This window comes from Dioscorea cayenensis, chromosome 20 (genome assembly GCF_009730915.1).
Source record: "Dioscorea cayenensis subsp. rotundata cultivar TDr96_F1 chromosome 20, TDr96_F1_v2_PseudoChromosome.rev07_lg8_w22 25.fasta, whole genome shotgun sequence".
Classification (NCBI taxonomy): domain Eukaryota; kingdom Viridiplantae; phylum Streptophyta; class Magnoliopsida; order Dioscoreales; family Dioscoreaceae; genus Dioscorea; species Dioscorea cayenensis.
In genome coordinates this window covers 25,915,361-25,940,098 of record NC_052490.1, presented here as the reverse complement: position 1 = coordinate 25,940,098, position 24,738 = coordinate 25,915,361, and the positions used below count along the sequence as shown (strand labels likewise).

The following is a 24,738-nucleotide window of genomic DNA, read 5'->3' as shown; positions in this document are numbered from 1 at the left end:
ATATGAAAGAAATCTTGGACTAAAATTATGTATTTATTTATTGCACATATCAATATGCTTTTGATGTAATTTTTAAAGAAGCTAGCAAGATATTATTTGATTAGGATATATAATCAATTAATTACTTTAATAGAGAGTCTTTAACTTTTATATATATATAAATATATATATAATGGTAATTTAATCACTTCATGCATAAATATTCAAGAATTTCAGTGTGAAATATTTGAGCTATATTACAAATAGTTGCACGATTTATCTATAGTAAATCATTCAAATTAGAAATATATATATATATATATATATATATATATATATATATATATATATATATATATAAATATAGCAACATATTTGAGAAACAACACTAAAGCTAGTATTTTTCATCAAACAGGTGTGGCCATTCCATCCACTGGAAATGTAGGCAAAGAATTCTTTCTTGATCTACCTCGTTCATTTTTACTATTTATTGCAAACTTTAAACTTGCTAAATGAAACCCTTTTTCTTTTTCCTTTGAACTCCACTCAGATGAGTAGTAAGCTTCCTCTGTGGCGTTCTCTTTAGTAGAAGGGCCGCAGAACATTCCACCCCATTGTGGAAAATAGATTAACATGATAGGTAGAGTGCAACATAGTATCATAACTCCCATGAGAGTGATTCCTGTTTCTTTTGAATACTTGGAGCTTTTGAAGAACAAAAGTTGTGTCACAACTGCACCTACGTTTCCACCTCCTCCCGTCATTCCCGAAATTAATCCCAATGATCTGCAATATTATTCTTTAATAATAAAAATTAAGTAGTACTACTCCTAAATAATACCTATGTAAAGAGAATTATTAAATTGGTTCTATCAAACTATTATGATTATTTTTTATAATATATATGTTGCTTCTTTTTGTATTAGTTTGTATAGATACATATATATGAATTAATCAAATTTTATGGATTATGCTAGAGTGTTTATATCAATAAAAAAATTTGGTTTAATTATTGATGTAATTTACCATGCATATATAGATTCTTAGATGGAAATGACCTAGCTAGCTAGCCAGATTATGAAAAGCTATTGTATATTATATCTCTTAGAAATAACAAGGTATTATATTGTTCTTTCAGAAATAACAAATAAATCAATAATTTTTTTTTTTTTACCCGTAAATCTATTGAAACTAATAACTAATTAATATGACTATAAAAACCATGCATGTTATATATATTTTAAGAAAAACTTAACATACCTCCTCGAGATAAACGGAACCACGCCAAATGTAAGACCACAAGCAGCTTGACAGAAGAAAGAAAACAAAATCATGACAATAATAGAAGGAGTGAGCGAATTCATCCGTCCAAGCAAAACACAAAGTAGTCCACCAATTGTCTGCACAACCCACAAACCCCAAAGCCTTCCCCTCATACCATACTTTGCTGCTAGAATATCTGATAACCATCCACCCCCAGGTCTTGATATTATATTAGCCAGACCAAAACTCGCTGCAATCAGTCCTGCTGTTTTAAGATTAAGATCAAATCTATCATAAAAATACTCAGCAATAATATTATCAACTGTCAACTCCACCCCAAAACAATATCCATACGTCAAGGCCAAAATCCATCCTCTATAATTCTCCACTCCATGTTGAAAAACACTTCCAAAACCATCTTTCACCTTCTCTCCTGACTTCTTCAACACACTAAAGTTCCCATCTGGTAAGTCCTGGCCAAATGCCAACACAGCAATAGCAGAGAATGTCTGTATAACCCCGGGAATAAAAAATGATATACGCCAAGCAGTAAAATTTGTGCTACCCATATGACGCACCAAAGAGTAAAGTAACGGCATAAGTAATTGAGTTGCCCCACCTCCAAGGTTTCCCCAACCTCCTGCTATCCCATTGGCAACACCTACCTTTGGTGCTGAAAACATTGAGCTCATCCAAAACTGAGTTGATACAAATGATGCCAAAGAAAATCCAGTGAAAAACCGAACAATTAAATACGTTGACGGAGAATTGATGATAGATGTGCAGAAGACGGCAGGGGTTGTGAGCAGTATGAGAGACGCAGAGGCGAGACGAGGACCGACAAGGTCACAAGCAGATCCCATTGCAAGACGGGCAAAGACGGCGCCGGAGACAGAGGCTATGCCGGCATTGGCGATGTCTGTGGTAGTGAGATTAAGATTGTCACGGATGATAGGGAGAAGAGGTGGTGCCGCGAAGGTTGATACAAAGCATGTGAAGAAGGAGAACCATGAGAGGTGGAAGGAGCGCATGTGTGGTGGTGCTATTGAGAAGAGCCAAAATTCAGTGGCTTTGTGCTCTGAATCCACTGGTATCTTGAAATTATGATAAGATAATGATGATGATGATGATGATGATCTCTCATGATTTTCATCTTCTTTTTCCATTTGCTCCATGTTGTGCTCATTTCTCTCTGTTTCTTGGGTTTCTGCCATGGTTGTAGTTTGTGAAGAAGGCTTGAACCGGTTGAGGCATCAACATATTATGGACAGATAAAAAATGATGGTGTGAAAAATTATTATGATTTTCTTTTGATGGAAAGAAAGTCAATGTGAATATTTAATACTATATTCTATAGAATAGATTCGGAATCTTTCTGATTTAATACACGTATTCAACAAAAAAGATTTGGAATCTTCTCTAATATAATGGAGAGGAATTTTGAGAAACCAATTGTAGAATAATTGGCACTGCGACACTATCCTCGTGACAAGCAATAAATAAATTGTTTGAAATTTAGTATTTAGGGTCCCAAAATTCAACATTTGAAATTTCAATATATATATATATAACTTTTTTTTAATCATGAAACTAGACAAAAATATATATTTTATACCATGTCATTAAAAAATTTAACCTGAAAAAAAAAAAAATTCACGAGGATCATTACAAAATAGCTCTCATAATAAAACTTAATATTATATTAAAAATTCAACATTTAAAATTTAAATTATTATTATTTTTAATAATTAAACTAAACAAAAATCTGTAAAATTCATCAACATCAAAAAATAACTTTGGTAATTCAGCATTTAAAATTTTAACAAAAGATTATCTTTGTAGATATTAACGGTTTGATATTTAAGAGTTGGAAATATTTTTACTCATCCAAATATCTAGTCTCAGTCTAAATTTTTTTTTTCTTGAATTAGAACTAATACAAGCAAATTTTAATAAACATATAAATCAAAATAATGAGCACGTACAAAGCGATTATTCAATTTTTTTTTCAAATAGGTAGAAATTATATATAGAATATGCTTAAATGGACGATTTCAATAAATTATTATCATAAATTAATTAGGTGGCAGTTTATCTATTGCACCGGTTAAAACAAAAATAAAAATTCAAAACATAAATTAAACACAAATTGATATTTTTTTTTGTTGGAATATACGGTGTTGCCATATATACTATATTGCATAAAATATATGTGCCAAAATAACTCATTTTGGCCTAATATCATCATAAATTAGTTAGGTAACTTACGTGATAACATAATTGCACTGGTTGAAAAATCAAACCTATAATAAACTATTTTCCCCATAAATGTAGTATTTTGTCCTATTCAGTATAAATTAATCTGATATAAAGTCCACAATAAAATTAATAATTTTAATTAAATATTATTAAAAGCAAATTAGGTTAGATGGTAGCTTGGTACAAAGGAAGCAGAGAGTCAATTGACTTGGTTTAATTAGAAGGTGCTCTTCCAAATGCTTGTAAAGTTGTGAAATGGCGAGCCGGGGGCCTTAGAATGAACGATGCCGAAGTAGGTGAAGAATGGTTGCACAAGTTGCTTGAGAAAAAGATGGTCTGCATTTTCTGTCTTTCATTGAATGGCCATATGCTGATGTTCTTGTTTGACTTGTATTGTTGTTTGCCAAATACAAGAGGACATGTTCTTGCTCTTCTTAACTTCCGATACCATTGAGAAGTCCTCCCTCGCCTTCAATTCCCATGTGCCTTGGAATTTTGTGTTCCTATTGTATCTTATTGTAGGCTTCCTTGGAAAAGTCTTTCACTGAAATGTCAATCTCACTCCATTTGTGAATCTTAGAAATCCTCTTCATTATTGATTCACATAATGTATATTATAAAAAGAGGATTTTACATCTATAGCCCTTATTTTATTTTATTTTATTTTTTTTGAAATGGGTGAATATTAGATCTTGGCTTTGAAAAAAGTTTAATAGCGTGAGAAGGGACAAAGCCCCAGTCAAACAGGTTTGGATTAGAAATAGAGAGTAGTGCAATGTAGTGAGCTACCTTATTCATAGACTATGAAACATGACAAATTGAGCCCCATTGCACCTGTTGAGGATATTAAGGTAATCAGTCACAATTACTAGCCCAAAGGTCGAACTATCAGCTTTTGCTGCATGAATGGCATGCCCAACTAGGATATTAAGGTAATCAGTCACAATTACTAGCCCAATGTCAAAACTTCACTACGACTCGTCTCTCTCTTACGCTCGCTTTTCACTACGACTCGTCTCTCTCTTAGTCGCTCCCCCTTGCCATGGCAAGCGGGGACCGACATTCGGTCCCTCCTCCTTCCTCGGCGCAACCCAAGTCTTGGGCTCAAGTCGCCTCTTCCCTTCGTCAACCTTCAGACAATTCCCCCTTGCATAATCCCCATATTCTCTCCAAACTCAAAGAAAACACTTGACTTTTCATCAAACTTGATGGTGATTCTTTGAGCGAGCACTGTCTGAAGTTCCGAGCATGCTCTTTATGGGAAGCTCTTGACAAGTCCCCCTTTCGCGAAGTCAAAGGCGATCTTCTTGCTAAATGGAGTTCCTTCGGTGAAATTTCTATATCCGATCTTCCCAATGGCTTCCTTCTTATTCGTTGTTCTTCGAGAAAGCAATGCAAAAGCCTTCTTCTTGATGGACCTTGGTCGGTCAGCGGAATTATCTTGCAACTCTCGCCGTGGAAGCCGTTCTTGAGCCCACATTTGCTAAGCTTTCCTCTGCAGCTATTTGGATACAACTTCACAACCTTCCCTGTTGAGTTCGGGAAGGAGAGACCTTGGAAGCCATTGCTAATCGGTTTGGGACCCTTCTTAAAGTTGATGAATTCTACATTTGCTCTTACCCGATCCAAATTTGCTCGCATATGTGTTGATGTTGATCTGTCCAAACCTCTCAGTAGAGGTTTTTGGATAGGCGACGATCACCATCGAGTCTTTGTCATCGTTTTGTATGAGCGCTTACCTACCTTTTGCTATTCCTGTGGTTTGATCGGTCATGGGACCAACTCCTGTAATTCTTCTGCGACTCCCGGTGCTGCTAGACCTAATCCGTCTCGCCCAGTGTGGCAAACTGGAACTGGATCTAGTTTGGTATCAGGAGTCGAGGATCAACAAATGGATGACTCTGACCCCTCTCCGGACGCTCCCCCGTCGGCTTTTCTGGACGGCAAGAATTCTGATACTGATTATGGCCCTTGGCTCTTGGTTTCTCGCCGGCGTGGTAACACTCGCGGTCGTGGCGGTGGCGCTCGCTCCATTCGCACGACCAACGGTGTTGCAGCCGATCCGAGTTCCGAGATTGTCGTCCCCCGAGGATCCGCTCCTCGCAGCCTACGTGGCGGTAGATCCTTCACTCTTAGTGGGCGGCCCCCCACTACTCACATCAATCCTACAGTGGAGACAGCTGTTTCCCTAGATCCTACACCCATTGATCCCTCGGTTCAGAGAACGCCCGTTATCTCCCCCTCGATTTTCGCTCCCACTCCCCTCTCCGAGTCCCAAGATGAGACCTTGCTTACTTCCAAAGTCTCTCCGCCTAGCATGACCAAGTCCCAAGACGGGACCATACTTGCTTCCAAAGCCTCACCGCCCAACTTGACCACTCAAATCACCTCCTTTCACCCTCCCCCAGAAAAAGCAGCGCACTTCATTCCAAGGCATCAGACCTCCCCACCTCCCACTCTTCAGTCCTCTCTCCAGCCCCCTTTCACCTCCTCTTCCCATCCAAACCCTTGTTCTCATTCAGATCTAGTCGAGAAAATTTCCGCTGCTCTTGAGGTGGAGGGCATGGAAGCAGATGACTGTCAGGATGAGGATTTCTCTGATGAAGATGATGACGATGAGATGTCGGAGGAAGAGATCCTTCCTGATAGTCCGGATGATGATATGACTTTAGCTCAATACCAAACCGAGGCCAGACATGATTCTCTTGTTCGGAAAGGGTCTAACATTCCCAGTTCGTCTCCCAAGAAGGGGAGAGTGGAACCTGGAGAAATCGAACCCTACTCCTAGGGAGTCTTTCTCTTCCCTCCTTATTTATCTTGTTTCTCCATGAATACAACTAAAATCATTTGCTGGAATTGCAGGGGTATTTCTGCGCGTGATACCTCCACTCGTGTTTTCCGTCTTATGCGCTCTCACAAACCAACTGTTGTTTGTCTTGTTGAAACCAGAGCTAACACTGATCGTCTTTTTCGTTTCTGCAGGAAACTTCCCAAAAACTGGGATTGGGCCGCCATTCTTTCCGATGGTTTCTCTGGCGGCATTATTGTCCTTTGGCTTAAATCTGTTGGGGTTGTCACCCCTATCTCTGTGTCTAAACGCGCTCTCCATCTCATTATTACTATTAACTCCTCCAAAACCTTTCTTATTTCGGCTATCTATAACTCTTTGCGTTTTCGTAAACAATGTTGTTTGTGGAGTGAGCTTTCGAAACTTTCCGCTTTACATATCCCCTGGCTCATCCTGGGAGACTTTAACACTATTCTCCACAGGTTCGAGCATAAAGGTGGCACATTTGCTTACTATGATCGTAAAGCTAGATTTTTTAGAAATTTTATTGAGCTTAATAACCTGATTGACAGTAATTTCTCTGGCCCTCATTTTACTTGGTGTAACAATCAGATGGGGCTTGCTCGTCGCTGGGCCAGACTTGATAGATGTCTGTTTAACCTTGATTGGGCCAATTCCTTTGCTTCTAACTCTCTTAATCATCTTCCCCGGTCTTTCTCTGATCACTCGCCTCTTATTCTCTCCTCTTCCCCGTTCCCTACCCGTACTTCTAGAATTTTTCGCTTCGATATTAATTGGTTGAATTTTGTAGGTTGCCATGATGTTGTTTGTGATGCTTGGAACTGTCATCCCCATGGGAATCCCTTACAAGCTTTCTCGCATCTCCTCTCTCGCGCTCGCTATCAACTCTCCAACTGGCATAGATCGGGTGTCAATTCGCTTGAGACGGACCTTATGTCCAGTGAAATCACCATTAGTAAACTTGAGAATTCTGATTTCAATTCTATATCCCAATCTCTCCTAGTGCAAGAATATGCTAATTTCGCTTCTTTGCAGAGTCAATGTAGTATTAAATGGGCTCAACGTGCCCGCATGCTTTGGATCAAAGATGGCGACCGGAACACCAGTTTTTTCCATGCCTCTACTCGCATTCGCGCTCACACTAATTTCATCTCTCAGGTTATCGATGCTAGTGGCTCCCGCTGTCAAAATCACTCTAGTATTGAAGGTGCTTTTTTGGACTTCTACAAAAACCTTTGGTCAGCCCTTACCACTGATAACGACATCTTAATCGATCTTCTTCCGGTCAATTTCCCTCGCCTCACTGATTCAATTGCTCGCTCTCTTGTCCGGGAGGTTACCAAGGAGGAAGTATATCTCACTCTTCTTGATCTTCCCACTGGTAAGTCTCCTGGTCCTGATGGTTTCAGCGCTGAGTTTTATCGTAGTTTTTGGCCCATTATCGGGGATCATTTGTTCATGGCTGTTCGCTGTTTTTTTGAAAGATCCATTCTCCCTCCGTCTTGGGGTAAAACTTTCATCACTCTCATTCCTAAAAAAGATCGCCCCCTTTGTGTTTCTGATTTTAGACCCATATCTCTTTGCAATGTTAATTTCAAAATTATTTCCAAACTTTTAGCGAATCGAATGCAGCTTGTTCTCCCTAGCTTAATCGGTCGAGAGCAGGCTGGCTTTGTTTCCAATCGTTGCTCTTTCGATAACATTATTGCTGTGCAAGAGATAGCCCATACTTTAGAATCTGATATCAAAAACCCCCCCAGGATGCTTATCAAACTTGACATTGAGAAAGCCTACGATACTGTTAATTGGAATGCAATTCTTGCTGTTTTTGCCCGCATGAATTTTCCTGCACTCTGGATTTCTTGGATTTCGGCTTGCCTTCACTCTTGCTCCTTCTCTCTTCTTATTAATGGCAATCCTTCCCCCTGGTTCCCCTCGTCCCGGGGTGTCCGTCAGGGGGACCCTATTTCTTCTTACCTTTTTATCCTGGTTTCCCAGATCCTTACCACCAATCTCAACCACGGTCTCACTTCTGGCTTGATCCCTGGTTTTTTCCCGAATCATAATCATAATTTCAACCACCTTATGTTTGCTGATGATTTAATTCTTATAACTAATGCCTCTAGGAAAGCTGCTAGGAATATCAACCAGTGTTTAGAGTTGTATAATCACATTTCCGGTCAACGTCCCAATCGCACCAAATCTCAAATTTTCTTTCCAACCTGGTGTAACAAACATGTTTCTTCCCGTATCTGCTCTATTCTCAATCTCACTCAAGCTTCCTTTCCTTTTAAATACCTTGGTATTTTAATTTCCCCTAAGCGTCTTGCTGCTTCCTCCTTTAATCACTTGGTTGATAGGATTCGTCACCTTTGCTCTAGATGGAGCAACTACAACCTTTCTCAAGCAGCTAAAACCACTCTGATTAATACTACTATTCTTTCTATCCCCATCTATACCCTTTCAGTATATCCCATTCCTGACTTCATTGTCTCTGAGATATCCAGAGTTGTGCGAAAATTTTTTTGGTGTAGAAGCAGCAATGGAAAGGGCATTCATAACTTGAATTGGAACACTGTCACTGATAGTAAGGCTGAGGGGGGTATTGGTATTAGAAATCTTTCTCTTGCTAAATATTCTCTGATGGCTAAACACTTTTTTAATTTTCTTAACAATGGTGATGCTATTTGGGTGGACATTTTGCGGTTTAAATATGGTGATTTTAATTTTTGGAGAAACAATCCCCCTTCCAAGTGCTCCTGGTTTTTTCGCTACCTCACGAGGATTGCTACTCGAATTAAGCCTAATTGTCGTATTAACTCCATTAATCCGGACATAACATCTTTTTTATGGGACCCTTGGTGCTTTGAGATCCCCATTGCCCTCAAGCCTACCTTTCTTAATGTTGATACTGATATTGATTCTCTTGCTATTTCTGATTTCATCAGTGGTGATCGCTGGAATGAGCCTCAGTTATTTCATGTTTTTGGCCAGAACTTTAATTTTCATGATCTCTCCTCCAGTATTATTGATTCCAATTCCTGCAATCATTGGGTTTGGAACCCCTCCACTAAACAGCACAAGATTGCTGCCACTGTCTATAAGCATTTAAATCATTCTGATATTCTGTCTGAATCTTGGTCTGGTTGGCATGTCCTTTGGAAACTGTTTATTGCCCCTCGGGCTAAACATTTCCTTTGGCTCTTATTTCATGGGCGTCTCTCTACTTCTAATTTCTTATTTCAATTGAGATTGGGCCCTGATAACCCTTGTATTTTGTGTGGCTTATTCCCCGAAACAATCGAGCACCTTTTTTGTCAATGCAGTCTTACAAAACAGGTTTGGAACTTCCTCTGCTTGAAGCTTAATGCTAGTATTTATTTCCCTAATGGGTTTGCTGAGGGCTCTTGGCTCACTAATGGGAATTTCTCTATGCATTGCATCTCTGTCATTGCCGCTATCGCTTGGTTCATTTGGAAATCCCGCTGTGATGCCATATTTCGAGATACTCCTATTAACATTCCTGTCATTGTCTGTCGAGCACTTTCCCATGTTCAGGAATACACCACTTGTCACCGTGGCCTTGCCGGACAAAATCTCATCCTGCACAACTTCACCATTGCTGACGAGCTGTTCTTGTTCTCTCATTCCAATCTCAATCCGGCTTCTTCGGTAAGTTCTGCAGGTTTTTTCCTATCAAACTCTAATTATGTTGTGTCTCTTGCAGGTTGCTGCACTTTGGTTCAGTCTAATTCTGCTGTTGATGAGATCTCTGCCCTTGCTGTTGCACTTCAGTCCATCCTGGATAATTTCCTGAACATCAAGCACATCTTCATCAATTCGAATGAAACTATCTCTATGCTCAGTCATCCTGATCCTGTCACCCAGTGGAGATTCAGCTCTCAGTTTACCCATATTCGATCTCTTCTCGCTGATTTAAATTTTCCTAAAGTTCATTGTATTCCCTCTACTTGGATGATTCCCGCAGTCACTCTTGCCGGCCATGGAGCCAACTCCTCTAACCTTAACTTGTTTCTTTTTGGTCGCGACCTCCCTCGCTGGGTTATGAAATCGTTCATCGATTCTGGTTTTAAATTCTAATGTTTGTCTTGTTTTTATCAGTTCTTCTCCTCGTATTTTTGTTTTCTTTACTTCTATTCAATAAAACAGCCCCTGAGGTTCTTTTTTAAAAAAAAAACTAGGAGAGTGTTAATTTCTACTTGGTAATGTAAAGACCCTCCATTGACGGGTATCCAGCTTAAGGCGTCTTTCACACACATCACCTTTGATGCAGTTGAATCATACAGTGGCGGATCAAAGAATTTTATGCAATGGGGTCCATATATAATATATATTTATTATGAAAAAATATTTGTTGTGCAAGTTTGGTGATGACAAACAAATCAAACCATAAGTATATTTAACAATGCAAAAGAAAAAAAAAAAAAATCCAAAATGAGCAAACCTTTCATCCCCTTGTACATCAACAATATAGTTTCCAACTTGATTTTTGAGAACTATAAACTCAACAGTAGAAACTCACATTAATAAAATTCAGCTATCCTTAGCAACTTTTCCTTATCAAATTCGCTAAATGAGTTTCTTGGACTTAGACAAGCAACACAAAGAAGTAATTCCGTGTTTACTTCATTAAAACGATTATTGAGCGCTTGAAGTCGCATATCAATCACACAAAATTAGATAAACTTGATAATGGTGTAAATTGCTAACTTGTGAGGCTTTACGATGCCTACCTTTGACATATACATCCTCCATATCTGGCATATGAATTTTCATTCTAATGCAAAATGAAGAAACACCATTCATCAAATATCTCTATTCATCATCTCTCATTTATTGCAATCTTCTCTTCACAGTTTTAACAAGTGACATGGCATCTACAATTTCTTGATCTTTTGTTTGGAAAGTGAAATTCAATTCATTCGTAATCCCCAAGATTGCCACTATCAGATGTATTCAAAAAAATAAATCAAATGAGTAGTGCCAAGAGACGACGGGCTTCTTATTTTTGATCTTGATAAGTGCCTTCTTTTTCAATGTCTTCTAGTACATCAATAATTGAAGAAAACATAGCCATAATATTCAAAAGTGAAGCATAATGAGAACCCCAACGAGTATCACCTGTTCTCTTAATACTCAATTCTTGGTTCAAGCCTCTACTAGTTTGCACCTCACCATTAATTAATGATTCTATAACTTTATTTGCATATTGCTCTTTAAGCTTGTCTTGATGCTTACAAGAACCTCCGATCACGTTTAGCAAATGAGCAACTAAATCAAAGAAATCATTAATAATAAAATGATTATTTGCAACAAACACAAGGGCTAACTGTAATTGATGAGCAAAACAATGAATATAATAGGCATATTTACTTTCTCTCATAATCAAAGTTTTTAAGCCCTTGAACTCTCCTCGCATGTTACTAGCACCATCAAAACCTTGCCCTCGAGTTCTTGAGAAACTTAGTTAATGCTTTGAAAGCATCAAACAAATAGCATTTTTAAGCACAAAAAAACAAAAATGATTTTGGAACGGAAAGGTGCAACGGAATTCCTCCATTGCAACTTTGCAACAGGATTGTCATCTCTTTGCAACATAATTTATAGGAAATTTGAGACGAATTTTGAGACGGGAAAAAATATATTGCAAAAAATAGTGGAAGTAATTTTGCGACAAAATTGCTACTAATTTTATCACAAGATTGCAATAGAATTGTGACGGCACAAATGTCTATTACAAAAATGGATGGAAGTGGGTGGGAGATATTTTGCGATGGATTTGCAACGGACGGGAGTCTTTACAAAGGGTTCTACAAAAGATATTATATTTGCGCAACGGATTGTGGCAACTGACTCAATTCATTGCAAATTTGCAATAGAATTGTATTTGAAACAAAATTGTCAAAGAATTAAGACAGATTTTAATTTTATATAATTTTCTAATTTTTTAAGTAATTAGGACGAACTTTTCTATTTATATTATTTGACTTTTATACTTATGAAATCTATTTTATATCAACCTTTTCAAACTCAGACCAACAAAATGATTGAGTAATGCAAGAGAAATTCATTTATTATGTTCCAACCAAATGTTTCAACTACCAATTAACCCAAATTAGTACACTCTTGAAACAATGCAGTCTAGAATCATTATTGATATGTAGTGAGGACCAAATTTTTTGATAATTAATTATTAATTAATACATTAATTATATATTATTAATCATTATAAATTAAGATATATATATATATATTAAAATTTTAAAATTAAAATGTAGAGTTAGTCTTAATTATAAGAAAAAGAGAAACCATGTACATATATACATATGTAAATATTATTATATATATGAAATAATAATATAATTTTGATTATAATTTATGTGATTGATAATTTACTTATACATTTTCATTTTGCTCAAAATGATACATTTTTAATAATTATTCTTAGTGTCGATTAATTATATAAATAATAATTTATCAAATTAAATATTATCATTTTTATTTTTCTTGAATATTTATAAAATAAATAATAATTTTAAAATAAATGAATATAATATATTAATTGTAATATACATATATATATATATATATATATATATATATATATATAATTATTACATATAATAAATAATATTATATGTTTAATTTTAATTTATATAATTAATAATTTACTTGGACATTTTCATTTTGCTCAAATAATTAACTTTTAATTATTATTCATATTGATTAATTGCATAAACAACAATTTATCCAAAAATAATTCTAAATCATTTAATCTTTTTTATTAAATATTTTTTTCAATATTTATATAAAATATTATTTGAAGGGTATATAACGGAAAAAAAAGGAAAAAGTCTCTTTTTTCAATAATCCGTTAAAAAAAAAAAGTAAAAAGAGAAGGCCCAAATCCTTAACCCTAAAGACCTTGTCTTGTAAAATTCCTCTCTTTCGCTCTCCAAAGAAAAGGCCCAAACTTGAGAATCAACGCCCAAATTTTTGCCGAGAATCGAAGCTCACCCATCTTCTCCTTTAGATCTCTCGAAACCCTTATTTTCCGTTGAGGTACATTGATTCATCACAACTTATTTTTCTTTTTTCGATGATTTCTATGGATTTTGTTTGATTTATTTCATTCTTGTGGAAAAGATAAGAGGATTGGTTCCTCTAATGAAATTGTTAGCCAAATAGGTTGATTTTGTTTGATTTTCCATAATTGGTAGCCAACTAGATCACAGTTATTATTTTGTGGATTTCTGGATGTGATTCTAGTGGAGAATGCGATTTTGAGGAAAATAATGGAGAGAGGGATTAGATCTGTGAAGAAATAATGAAAATTTATAGTCAAGGGTAACTATAAATTTCCAAGGGAGTGGAAATTCTTATATGCATATGGCTGTTCATACTCAAACTTATAATAAGATGTTATTAAAGTTGGGTTATGGTGACTCATGGGTTATCATTTCCCTGTTGTTGATTGAAGATTAGAAAAAAAAAAAACCTAAGGATAATGGGCGGAGATTTGTCATTTCACATCTCCCTAGTTAATGTCTATGATGCACAAGCGTTGTGGCTAATGGTGATGAGGTTTGTGTTTTATGCCCAAAGCATATTTCTGAAGGATGTTATGTGATAAGAACAGTGGAAGGTGGTGGGGTTATTGGATGTAGGATAGAGATGGAGGGAAGAGAAGGGTAGGAATGGCAAACTTGTAGTTTAGTTTTATGGTGGTTAGAATTAATGTTTTTGTTTTGATGGTGAGCTTGTGGGAATGGAATCTAGGTGCTGCTTGTTTTGAGTATAAGAGGATTCGGTGTGGAGGTTTTGAAGATCAAGTTGTGCTAGTTCACCAAGAAACATAAAGTAAGTTTTTGTTGTTTGATTAATGTTCATGAATAAAGTTGTATGATTAATTATGAGTTGGTGTTCAATGTTTATATATATATATATATATATATATATATATATATGTATGTATGTATATAATAGTATATATTTTGATTCATTTTCAAAGAAAACGTTCTAAGTTGATGAGATATCTTGTGTTAGATTAGAATGCTATTCATGTTTATAGAGAAGGGTTTGGGCGTAATTTGTGAACAAGGTCCATGTGGGCTCAATGGTTAATGTTAGTTGTTTGTAATAAAAGGCATACTACTTCAGGAAATAGATTGAATTATTGCAATACCCTCATGTACTGTTGTTACAAGTGAAAGCTCATTTTTGCCAACTTCCTGGTGGTTGTTTGAGGCTAGGTGAATAGAGTTTTTACTAGACTAGTACTAAACCTAATTTATTGTCTATTAATTGAACTGCATTTATATCTAGTGTGCCAAAGCTCTTATGCTGTCATAATTCATGAGTTATTGTTAATGCCCAATAATACTACATGTAAATACTACTTCATTGCTTCCCACACTGCACTTTTTGTTGCAGCAGAATGCATTTCAAAGGGTATAACATAACACTACTTTCAACAAATATCTAGTTTTATAGTATATTTGTGTATTTTTAATCAGTTTTAAAATATTTATCACAGGAGCAATTAGTTAAGTTGATCAAGTGTGTGGAAGCGTATGAGGATGATGATGCAGCCTGTATTGCCATTTAATGGATCAGGGCAAATATCACAGTCTCAGGGGGAAGAAGAGGAGGAGGAGGAGGATGAGAAGGAGGAGGATGAGGAGAAGGAAGATGACTTATAGTTATAGGTTGGTTTTTTCATTTGTCTTTGTGCACATTACTTCTCCTATGCATTTTATTTTGTGTTTGTGCATGTTATACTTCTACTACAATTATTATCGTTATGTATGTTATATTTTGTGAAGTATATTGGAATTTCTATATGTGTTATATTTTCTTAGGATCATAATCATAAAACTCATTGATGTACATGAGAACAAGGCATTGGTGAATTTGTATTGAATTTGTTAGGAAACCAAAAATTTTGTTACAAATCCATAGCAAATTTGAAAGTGATTTGCAATGTAATTTTTATGGATGTGTTGTAAATCCATTGCAAATTTACAAATGGATCAGTTGGAAATCCATTGCACATTTGCAACTGATTTGCAATGGACTTTTTAGGGATTCGTTGCACATTTGCAACTAATTTGCAATGGCTTTTTTACAGATCTGTTGTAAATTTACAACATATTTGCAATGAAATTTGTCATGTATTTAGAAAATTCATTGCAAATCCATCATAATTTTGCAACGTATTTGCAACAGGTTTGTCACAGTTGTAGGAAATCTGTTGCAAATCCCTTGTGAATTTGTAACACATTTGGAATGGATTTATCACGGATCCAAACAATCTGTTGAAAATCCCTTGCAACTGTACAACCCATTTGCAACAGATGTTGCAATGGAGTGGCTGTAAATTCGTTACTATTCCGTAGTAAACTTATAATGTTTTTGCAACTGATATGATGCTAATCCATTGCCAATGGGTTGCAAATATGTTACAAAATTTTGCAACATACCCTTTGGCATCGTAAAAGAATTGCGATAAGGAAAAAAGTGACGGCGTTTATCCGTCGTAAAGCCTTTGCAAGAAGAAATTTGCAACGGAGTTGTCCATTGGAAATTTGTAAAATTTTTGTAGTGAAGTGATTCTGCGAAGTATCTAAATTATGAGTAAGGCCAATAAATCTCTCAACAACAAATCCCTTTCTATTTACATAACGTAAAATCAAAGCATTTGCTCTTTACATAACATCATGAGATTTATCAGCTAAAATCCCAAAAAAATCATCCCTGAGTTCATTGATTATAGCCTTGATATTTTCATTTGCAGTTGTATGCATAATGTCTTTTTGAATTGAAGGGCAATCATTTTTTGATTTCCTAGAGCATTATGCAATACAACACTACCCACTTTGTCATTATGTCCTGTATAAAAGTATGAAACTCAAGAAAATTCGATTTGTTACTAGAATTTTGATAAGTGCTTGTGTATTAGTAATGCAAAGTATTTTTTTTCTTACGATGAGCATTACTTTTATCATATTTTAGCGCTAATATATGTGTATTTGTGTTAATTGTATGTATGTAGGGTTGTGGAGCCAAATATAGAGGAAGAAAACCAAAGTAGATTGCGATTACACTTTGTTGATGTAATCTTGGAGTGAACAAATGTGAAGACACAAGTTGTGCTTGAAGATACGTGAATGTGTGCCAACCTCCATGCACTCAAGTAATTACATGGTTTGGAGGGGTACAAAGACAGTCATATTTGCATATTTTGACTTATGCAATGATAGCAAGATATTCGTCAATGTTATCCCTTATTGAAGAAGTGACGCGATCTATGGCATAGACGTGTGCCCGTTTATGTTGCCTCGATGAAAAGTGTGAATTCGGGAGTGTTTTTGGCAGAGTACTGTAGCAGGCAACGCAGTAATTACTGTAGTAGTTATTGTTCATAGGCCACTGAAAAACGAAGTTCTGCAGATTCACACGGGCGTGTGGAAATTCACACGCCCGTGTAAATTCCTGATTCCAGCCGATATAAAGCTGCGATTCAGCCCGATTTGAAAATCCTTCTTTCCATTCTTTCTCTATCTTTTCCCCAACTTTGGAGGGGCTTGCGGCTAGGGTTTAGAGGGGCTTTGGCAAGGCTTTTGGAGTGGTTTTGCGGCCGTCGACACCATATTCTTTTAAAAGAGTTATTGGGGGAGCTTTCGTCGGTACCGATCCGGCGATGTGTGCCCTAAGCTTGACAAGGGAACCTTTGAAGAGGACGTGACTACTTTACAAGACCATCGATACGAATACCGAGGGGGTTTTATTTACGGATTGTATCTCTTTACTTTTAATTTTATTATTGATTGTATCTTGCTCCACGGAGAGCTAAACCCCTAGAGGGTACTTGGACTTGTAAACCCTAGGATGTTATTATTTCATTGACCTTTTATTATGGTTTTTAATTGATGTCTTTAATTGAGTTCCAATCTTGAATGTTTGTTGAATTATTTCTCCCTTAGAGTGACACTAAGGTTGAGAATTCATCTTGGTAGCCTTTGTAGATGAGTGATATACCATGAGGGTTAGACAATGCTAGGTTGGAGAGAGTTGAGAGAGTGAGTCGAGAGGTAGAGGAGCGCACCCTTTCCCCTTCTGTGTGATTTATCCCACCTCCGTGTTCCAAGAGTTCTTGCGGTCACAATAGAGTGAAGTGCTAAGAGAGAAACTCTGCTGGGACTTAGTTGCGTGAGCAATTGAGTGAGGCATTGAAGTAATCCTTAGTGCTGGGGCTTAATTGTGACTAGGGGTCTTTTGCCTGGATCAAAGGGTTAGATCTATACTAGGGAATATGATTTATCACTTGGAATCCCTAGAGCTTCTTACAACTGTACACATTGTGAGGTGTTGAGACTGATTGATTTCTCCGCCTGGCATAGTGTGGAGTTAGTGAAGGTTGACCTTAGGTTTGGAACCGTATATTTTAAGATTTCCACAACTCATTAAGAATCAGTTAGGAGACATAATAGTTGGTTTTGCACTAGAAGCAATAATCCTAGGGGGAGCGATGTCCGAGTGCTCTACTTTCTATCGATTGCCTTTCCTCTCATTTTATTGTGCCTCTCTTTCTTATTTTCTACAGTTCTTTGCATATCGATTTTATTCACACCACTATTGATTCATCATCACCTTAGTTAAATAGCAATTTTTATATTTCTGACCACTATTCCCTGTGGATACGATAACTCACTCACTTGGGTATTATTACTTCAACAAATTCATGCACTTACGGTCAACACGCAAAGGGTGATTTCAAATTTTCATGCTCATCATGACCACGGAAAGGTAATGCTTGTCTTAAAAGGAATCTAACACAATCAATAGAGGCATTTAAATAGATTTTATACTCAATTTTAGCCAAGTCTATTTGCCTATCAAATGTAGAGTAAATAGATTGTGATTGCTTCATCAAATCTTGACGTTTTTGAACAACCATATTATGTGCACTTGTAGCATCATGAACATCAAGCATTGATTTTTTATTACAAGCTTTAAATACCTCACTTGCAAAAGAATCGGAACCACCGTGACTTTAATTTCAGCTTTAAATAGATAGCAACATAGGTAAAATGTTGCTTCTTCTTTTATGCTATACTCCAACTAGTATTTATATTCATCAAACCAAGTAGAGCCAAATCAGTGCAATCTACCTCCAATGTTCCTTTGTTGAAAATCATGATGACAAGGTTGACAAGGACCTTTTTGAAGATATGATCTTCTAACTTCATCTCGATCATTTGTATTAACTTTCAATTTCTGGCCGTTCACCACGATCAGAGAGAAAATCATTCAAGCCAGGTTCTTTTTGCTTTGTTAAAAAGTTTGTCCTTTGATATTAGAATCAATGTTCTTGTTAAAGCTATTTTCTTGAGTAAAAGGGTGCTTATCTACCTACTTAGATGGTTGCGCAACTGATGAAACATTAGATCCGTCTACAGCTGGAGCTTTTTTTTATTTTTTGTAATATCTCAGCATAATTCATTGATTAAAAAAACATTAATATAACTAAATTATGAATATATGAGTAGATGCATGCTTCGATATTATATAATAAGCAAATAAATATATCACCTATAATCATTGTGTTTAACGAAAATCAACTAAAAAAATTTAATTAGAAATCTTTCATTAATTAATAACTTAAATGAAATAATTACAGTTATATAAAGATTTTAGAACTAAGTTACTAAAATAACCCCTTGCCAGTTTTTCTTGAATATTTCAAGAGCTATTGAATTGAATCAATTGATCTCCTTGCAGGCTCGTAGCCATAGATCAATCCTCCACTCAAGTACTGAAGCCCACAAAATGATAAAAGCATTACACATTTATTCCAATTATAGATTTAACTATGAAAATCAACCTATAAATTATAATAAAGTGGAAAATCACTTACCAAAAGCTTTTGGCTAATCATAGCTTTAAGCTTTTGCATCCAAATTACTATATACAAAGTATGTCGATTTTTGAGTAATGGCCAGTGGAATAAGGATTGTGGGCAATTACGACTAATGAGAAATGGAGCTACCTTGGAAAAACATGAAAACCTATGGCAAAACAAAAGCAAAAGTGAAAATGAAAAGGTAGTGGTTGCTTTAAACTTCTCATTAGTTTATTTATTTAATTAAAAAGGTTTGGGTTGGTCAAAAAGTTACGCTATTGATTAGAAAAGATGTCCCACTTTATTTAAAAGTCATCATCGGCCATTATGTTCCAAATTGCATAGAGAATGGTCCATTTCCCATTCTTTATATTATATTACATAATATTTTTTAAAAAAAGTTGATTCCAAGGACCCCACTTCAATACATATGGATCTGCCATTAGAGCCATACACCCCAACAAATAGTTGAGACCATACATCCTCAAGGCAACCATACTAGTTCTGAATGAGCCAGCTAAGACCGATGCAACCTTGAGCTCTAATGCAAGTTGCGTCACAGTTGATATTGAGCTTCCCCGCCGGTGATTTCACCGAACAAAGCACATACCTAGAGTGTTTGCAGAGCTCGCAAGGGTGCCAGCCCTATCGGGGGAGGTCACCATCCACTAGGCTACACGAGGAAGGGGAGGGTTCGTGTCCACACAACCTCATTCTTATGTGTCCAAAGCGCCTATGCTATAAACATCAGGTGCTCTAGCTCTATCGCAGAGCACCTACAAACCATGTAGGAGAACCAACATCTATAGCCTTTCAGTTGTGTTAATTTATTTTTTAATTTTATATAAAAAGAGAAAATTATCATATGCTTCCTATACATTTAGATTCCTTCCTAAGGGTCTCTTTGATAAATAAGTCATAAGTATTATTTTTAATCCTATTTGTTAATACCGTTCATTAACATTTTTTTATTTCTGGTTTTACCTTGAAGCTTGGTAGGAAAAAGCCATCTAATCACATTAGTTTTTTGAGATGTGATATCTAGAGCCTACCTATACCCACCTCCTTTTCAACTTTTAATTGTTTGTATAGCTTTGTACTTCCTCCATTCTCAAAGATGAAGGAGATCAAGAATTAATGAAAATCCTATCAATTTTCAAGCGTAGAACTTAGTTTGAACATTATGTGTTGTTATTCGAACATGAGTGAGTAGATCTATCTTTCTACTTTAATTCTTAAATTCCATTTGAATTAATCCCTTGATACTTATAGCTTTTGAATGTGATGGACCCCATATTTGCATGATCTTAGACACCAAAGGAAGGACCTAAAGGTGACCTGTGGTGTTAGATACCCTAGGATTAAGCCTTTACTGTAGATTTGAATTTCTTGATGATCAATGGTTATTATGGAAATGAAAGGGTCTAATTAGATTAATTACCATGAAAGTTGAAGTTGATCTAAGTTAAATACCTCCCTATATCCTGGAAAGAAATAGTGAGTACTATTGGATAAACCACTTTTAAATAGTTAAGCTCAATAGAGTCATATAAGATTTTTTGTTTATCATTGTGGTGAAACCCTAATCCTAGAAGCCTTTGGATTCTGAACTCTCCCTCTTTGCCACTAGTCATATTTTAATATTTTTAACTTCAATTGAAATTAGTTCTATTTATCTTCTACATTCTTATATGGATTTGTCTAGATAACCTTTAGTTGCACAAAATTAGTAATCAACACCATAGTCCTCTTGGTCACGATATTTTATTTACTACTTGACAACCCGTGCACTTGCGCTACACATCAATAGTTCCTATGCCATCCACTTGTGTAAAGCACAACCATCTATTCTTATTTAGATACACACTAGAGGAAGACTTGTAAAAGCCTTCATCTAATATTGTGTGCGGTTATGTTTGAGATGTAAGATTAGCATGGCAGAGGGGTAGAGGGGGTAGATAAAGGATGGGGAGCTGGTATTGGAGAGTCTTTTAGTTAAAACCCATGAACTTGTAACTTCTCTTGTCATTTTCCCATGGGTTTCTCATAATTTATATTGTTTACAAATTTGTTTCTACACAACACTCTTGTTGTAGGTCATCATTGGAAACATTCTTTTGTTATTGAGAGATATAATGGAGAAATTCGGGTACTATAGTTTGAAATGTTGATCTTTTGGGAGTCAGCACTAGATGAGATATGTGAACATTATGCCCTTAAGTCTTTTTAAGTAAGAGTAAAGTTTGTCATACCAAATGCACAGAAAATAGTTCATTGTATTGATTTTGAGGCAGACTTTTTGCATATGTTAAGTGGATATATGAATGTAGATGTACATTGAATTATTAGCCCAAATCAAACCAATCACTGACCCTCTTATGTTATAGCTCATGTTTTTCTTTTTTTCACTTCTTAAGCCGCCGATTTGTAGCCACTAAACCACTAGTGTTTTTTTTTTTCCAAATCATTTAACTATAGAAAGAGATGGAGATGTAAGTTGAGAAAAAGCAAAACCCAGAAGTGGAAAACATAAAAAAAAACCTTATTTCAACTTTTCCTTATGTAAGTTTGGCATTTATTTTTCACCTCTTTGTTTGCTTATTCACGCGCGCGTGTACACACACACACACACACACACACACACACACACATTTATATCATGAATCATTAATTAGTTTTCTTTTCAACACACTATCAACACAATTTTGTCTTGATCATTATTTACATTTTCCCTTAATTTACTTCGCACATAGTTTATCTTTACACTAGTTCTCATACTATATATTCAATGATTATTGATTGAAGTATTTACTTTTCAATTCCATTATTCAATACTTTATTTTGGTTGTTTATTGAAGTATTATTATTTTTTATTTGAAGAGAATTCGATATCATGGTAAGTATTGCATGAAGAGAATTCGAGATCCGTCATATGGAATAATTATATATCATGGAACTTCTATGCTAAGCTCAATCTAGTTAAATGCCAGGAACTTGGGAAGATAATCAAGACTAGTAATAATGAGCCCTATGATAATAAGTCAAAAGCCTAGATACATCACCTTGATAATAGTTTGAGAGATGAATGTTTTATTATTGAGAATGCAAGGAACTATGATTTTTTTTTTTTTAAGATAGATTAAAGTATTTCAAAAGTCTATTTGCCAAGAGCATGCAATAATGCCACAAATCTTATATTCTAAGACTTTAAAATCATGTAAGAATATAATTGCAAGCTATTTAGATAGCTTCAATTTTACATCTTCGTAAAGAAGCGGTAATTGAAAAAATCATACTAAAAAAAACATTCATAACATTCATGCTTGAGATGTTATAGTACGACAACAATATAGAGAAAACAATTTACCAAGTTCTTCAAATAGATCTATTATCTCATTGTGGTGGAGCAAAATAATAAACTATTGATGCAAAATCATTAGATCCAACCATCTAGATCAACACCATTGCCATAATAACAACTTTTGAAACTTATTATGGGCAAAGAAGATGTCGTAATTATGTTGACAAATATAAGTATCATGGTGCATGAGGATATCATGGTAGTTGTGGAAGACATGGTCGTATTGATGACCAAAATTATTTCAGACAACACAATTATAAAATTATTGTGCACCAACAGAGCAACAAAACAACAATAATAGATTAGACATGAAACTGGATATGTGTCACCATTTTAGATTGCAGAGAAATTGGGCTAAAGTTTGCAGGACCCTTAAGTATATTATCTATCCTTACTAGGATTAACTTAAAAAAAATAAGTAAAAATGTTGTGATAAATTTTTGTAAATAACTCCATTGAATCCAATATTGTTGGTAATGACGATGTAGTTTGGACTGAATATTAGATGATGGAGATTTTTTGTGATGTTTTCGATCTTTTCGTGTAATACCCTGAACCTTTGGATAATTACTGGAAAAATATATTCAGGGTATTACTATAGTTGCAGTAAGATTTTTTTTGTACAGAGTAATTTTGGTGAGAAACCCAAGTGGAAAGAACAAGGACTTAAATGTAAAAGTTTTTAAAAGATTTTGGGTTAAAGAATAAAATGAAAAAGGATGGACATGAAATGTTTATGGAAACCGAGGGACTCGAAAAGGTAAGATGGAAGGGATCTTTTTAAAAATGTTGTGTTATAACCTGGGGACCGTTGGGTAATTTGAAAGAACCTTTTCGTAATACTATTTCATAATTCAAGGACCATTTGTGAGTTTTTTTCAGAACTGCTTTTGTAAGAAATTATATTTTTGAGGGACTAAAAAGTGAATTTCGGCTGAAAAACTTAAGTTGGAGAAAAACTCTAGATTTTGATGGTTCATCTTCTTCTCCATCTTTGTGCTACAAAGAATCCGAGAGTTATGAAGAAATGGGAGAAATTAGAGGTTTTTAAAGAGAAAGATTTGGAGATCGCCGGAGGGAGTTCGCCGGAGTGGTTACTTGCTTGGTAAGGATTTCTTTGGTGTAGTTTTTGTTTAATGTTTGTGTATGTTTGGATGTATATATATATATATTGTGGATTTGATGAATAAAATGATAGATTTGAGTAGAAATAATCATAGTTTGTTGTTGATTGATGATGAATGCTTGAAGTTATTTGGAAAAATCTTGTATTTGAGTTGAAATTGCTTGAAATGGAGGATGAGATTTTCGGTTTACTGTAGCAATTACTGTAGCACCGAGATTAGGGTTTGGTTTAGTTAATTAAGTTGATTATTATGATGATTAAGGTGTTAATGATGATGGTTGGATTGGAATTGGTTGGGTTTAGCCAAATTGATTTGGTTGAGTTGAATTGAATTGATTGAGTTGAGTTTGATTTGGTTTAACCAAGTCCATTTAATTGAATTGGAATTGGGTTTGGATGAGAATTGAAGTGGTTGGGTTTAATTGAATTGATCTGGTCTGGGTTTGATCAAATCAAGTTGAGTATGGTTGGACTTGGATGGTTTGGTTGAATTAAATTGGTTGAAGTTGATTTGGGTTTGGTTTAGATGTTGGGCTAAAGGTTTGGGCTGAACCAATTAGAAGAGAATTGGGTTCGGTTGAACCAAGCTGGTTCAACAGAATTTGTATAAGAATTAAGTTGGTTCAAGGCTAGTGGGTTTAATTAAACCTGGTTCAGTGAATTTGAGCTTGGTTCAGTGGAATTGAGGTTGGTTCAGAATGGTCTAGCCCAAATTGAGTTGGCTTAAGTGCAATTGGAGACCAATTTGATTATGCAAGGTAAGGTTTGAACCGATTGGAGTGAGTGGGCCCAATTAGAGAGTCGGTTATTGCTTTCATGTATTTTCTGTTGGGTTCAATTATGTTTTTAGTTGTCATGATTGTTTATTTATTTTATTATGTTATCCTCGTTAGGTGTTGATTAGGCTTGGGAGGGAGTTCCGTGTCTAGCAAGAAATCCAAGGAGACTGAGTGAGTTGGTAGTGGCTATTATTTTTTAAATAAATAAATTATTATTATTATTTTTGAAATAATTGT

The 24,738-nt window shown here is 35.5% G+C and overlaps 1 protein-coding gene across 1 annotated transcript; it reads right to left on the bottom strand.

Annotated features, from left to right (window-relative positions):
- Positions 1 to 351: 351 nt before the first annotated feature.
- LOC120251236 (high-affinity nitrate transporter 2.3) lies at positions 352 to 2,516 on the bottom strand. Its single transcript, XM_039259782.1, has 2 exons — positions 1,240 to 2,516; positions 352 to 765 (listed from the first exon to the last, which is right to left on the bottom strand). Exons 1-2 carry the CDS (start codon positions 2,454 to 2,456, stop codon positions 387 to 389), a joined length of 1,596 nt encoding a protein of 531 aa, XP_039115716.1. The 5' UTR covers positions 2,457 to 2,516; the 3' UTR covers positions 352 to 386.
- Between the last annotated feature and the right edge of the window lie 22,222 nt (positions 2,517 to 24,738).

Excerpts from the sequence above, each read along its gene's own strand:
- LOC120251236 (XM_039259782.1), bottom strand. The coding sequence starts at position 2,456 with ATGGCAGAAACCCAAGAAACAGAGAGAAATGAGCACAACATGGAGCAA. Across the intron at positions 766-1,239 it reads GTTCCGTTTATCTCGAGGAG|ATCATTGGGATTAATTTCGG; the intron begins GTATGTTAAGTT and ends ATAATATTGCAG.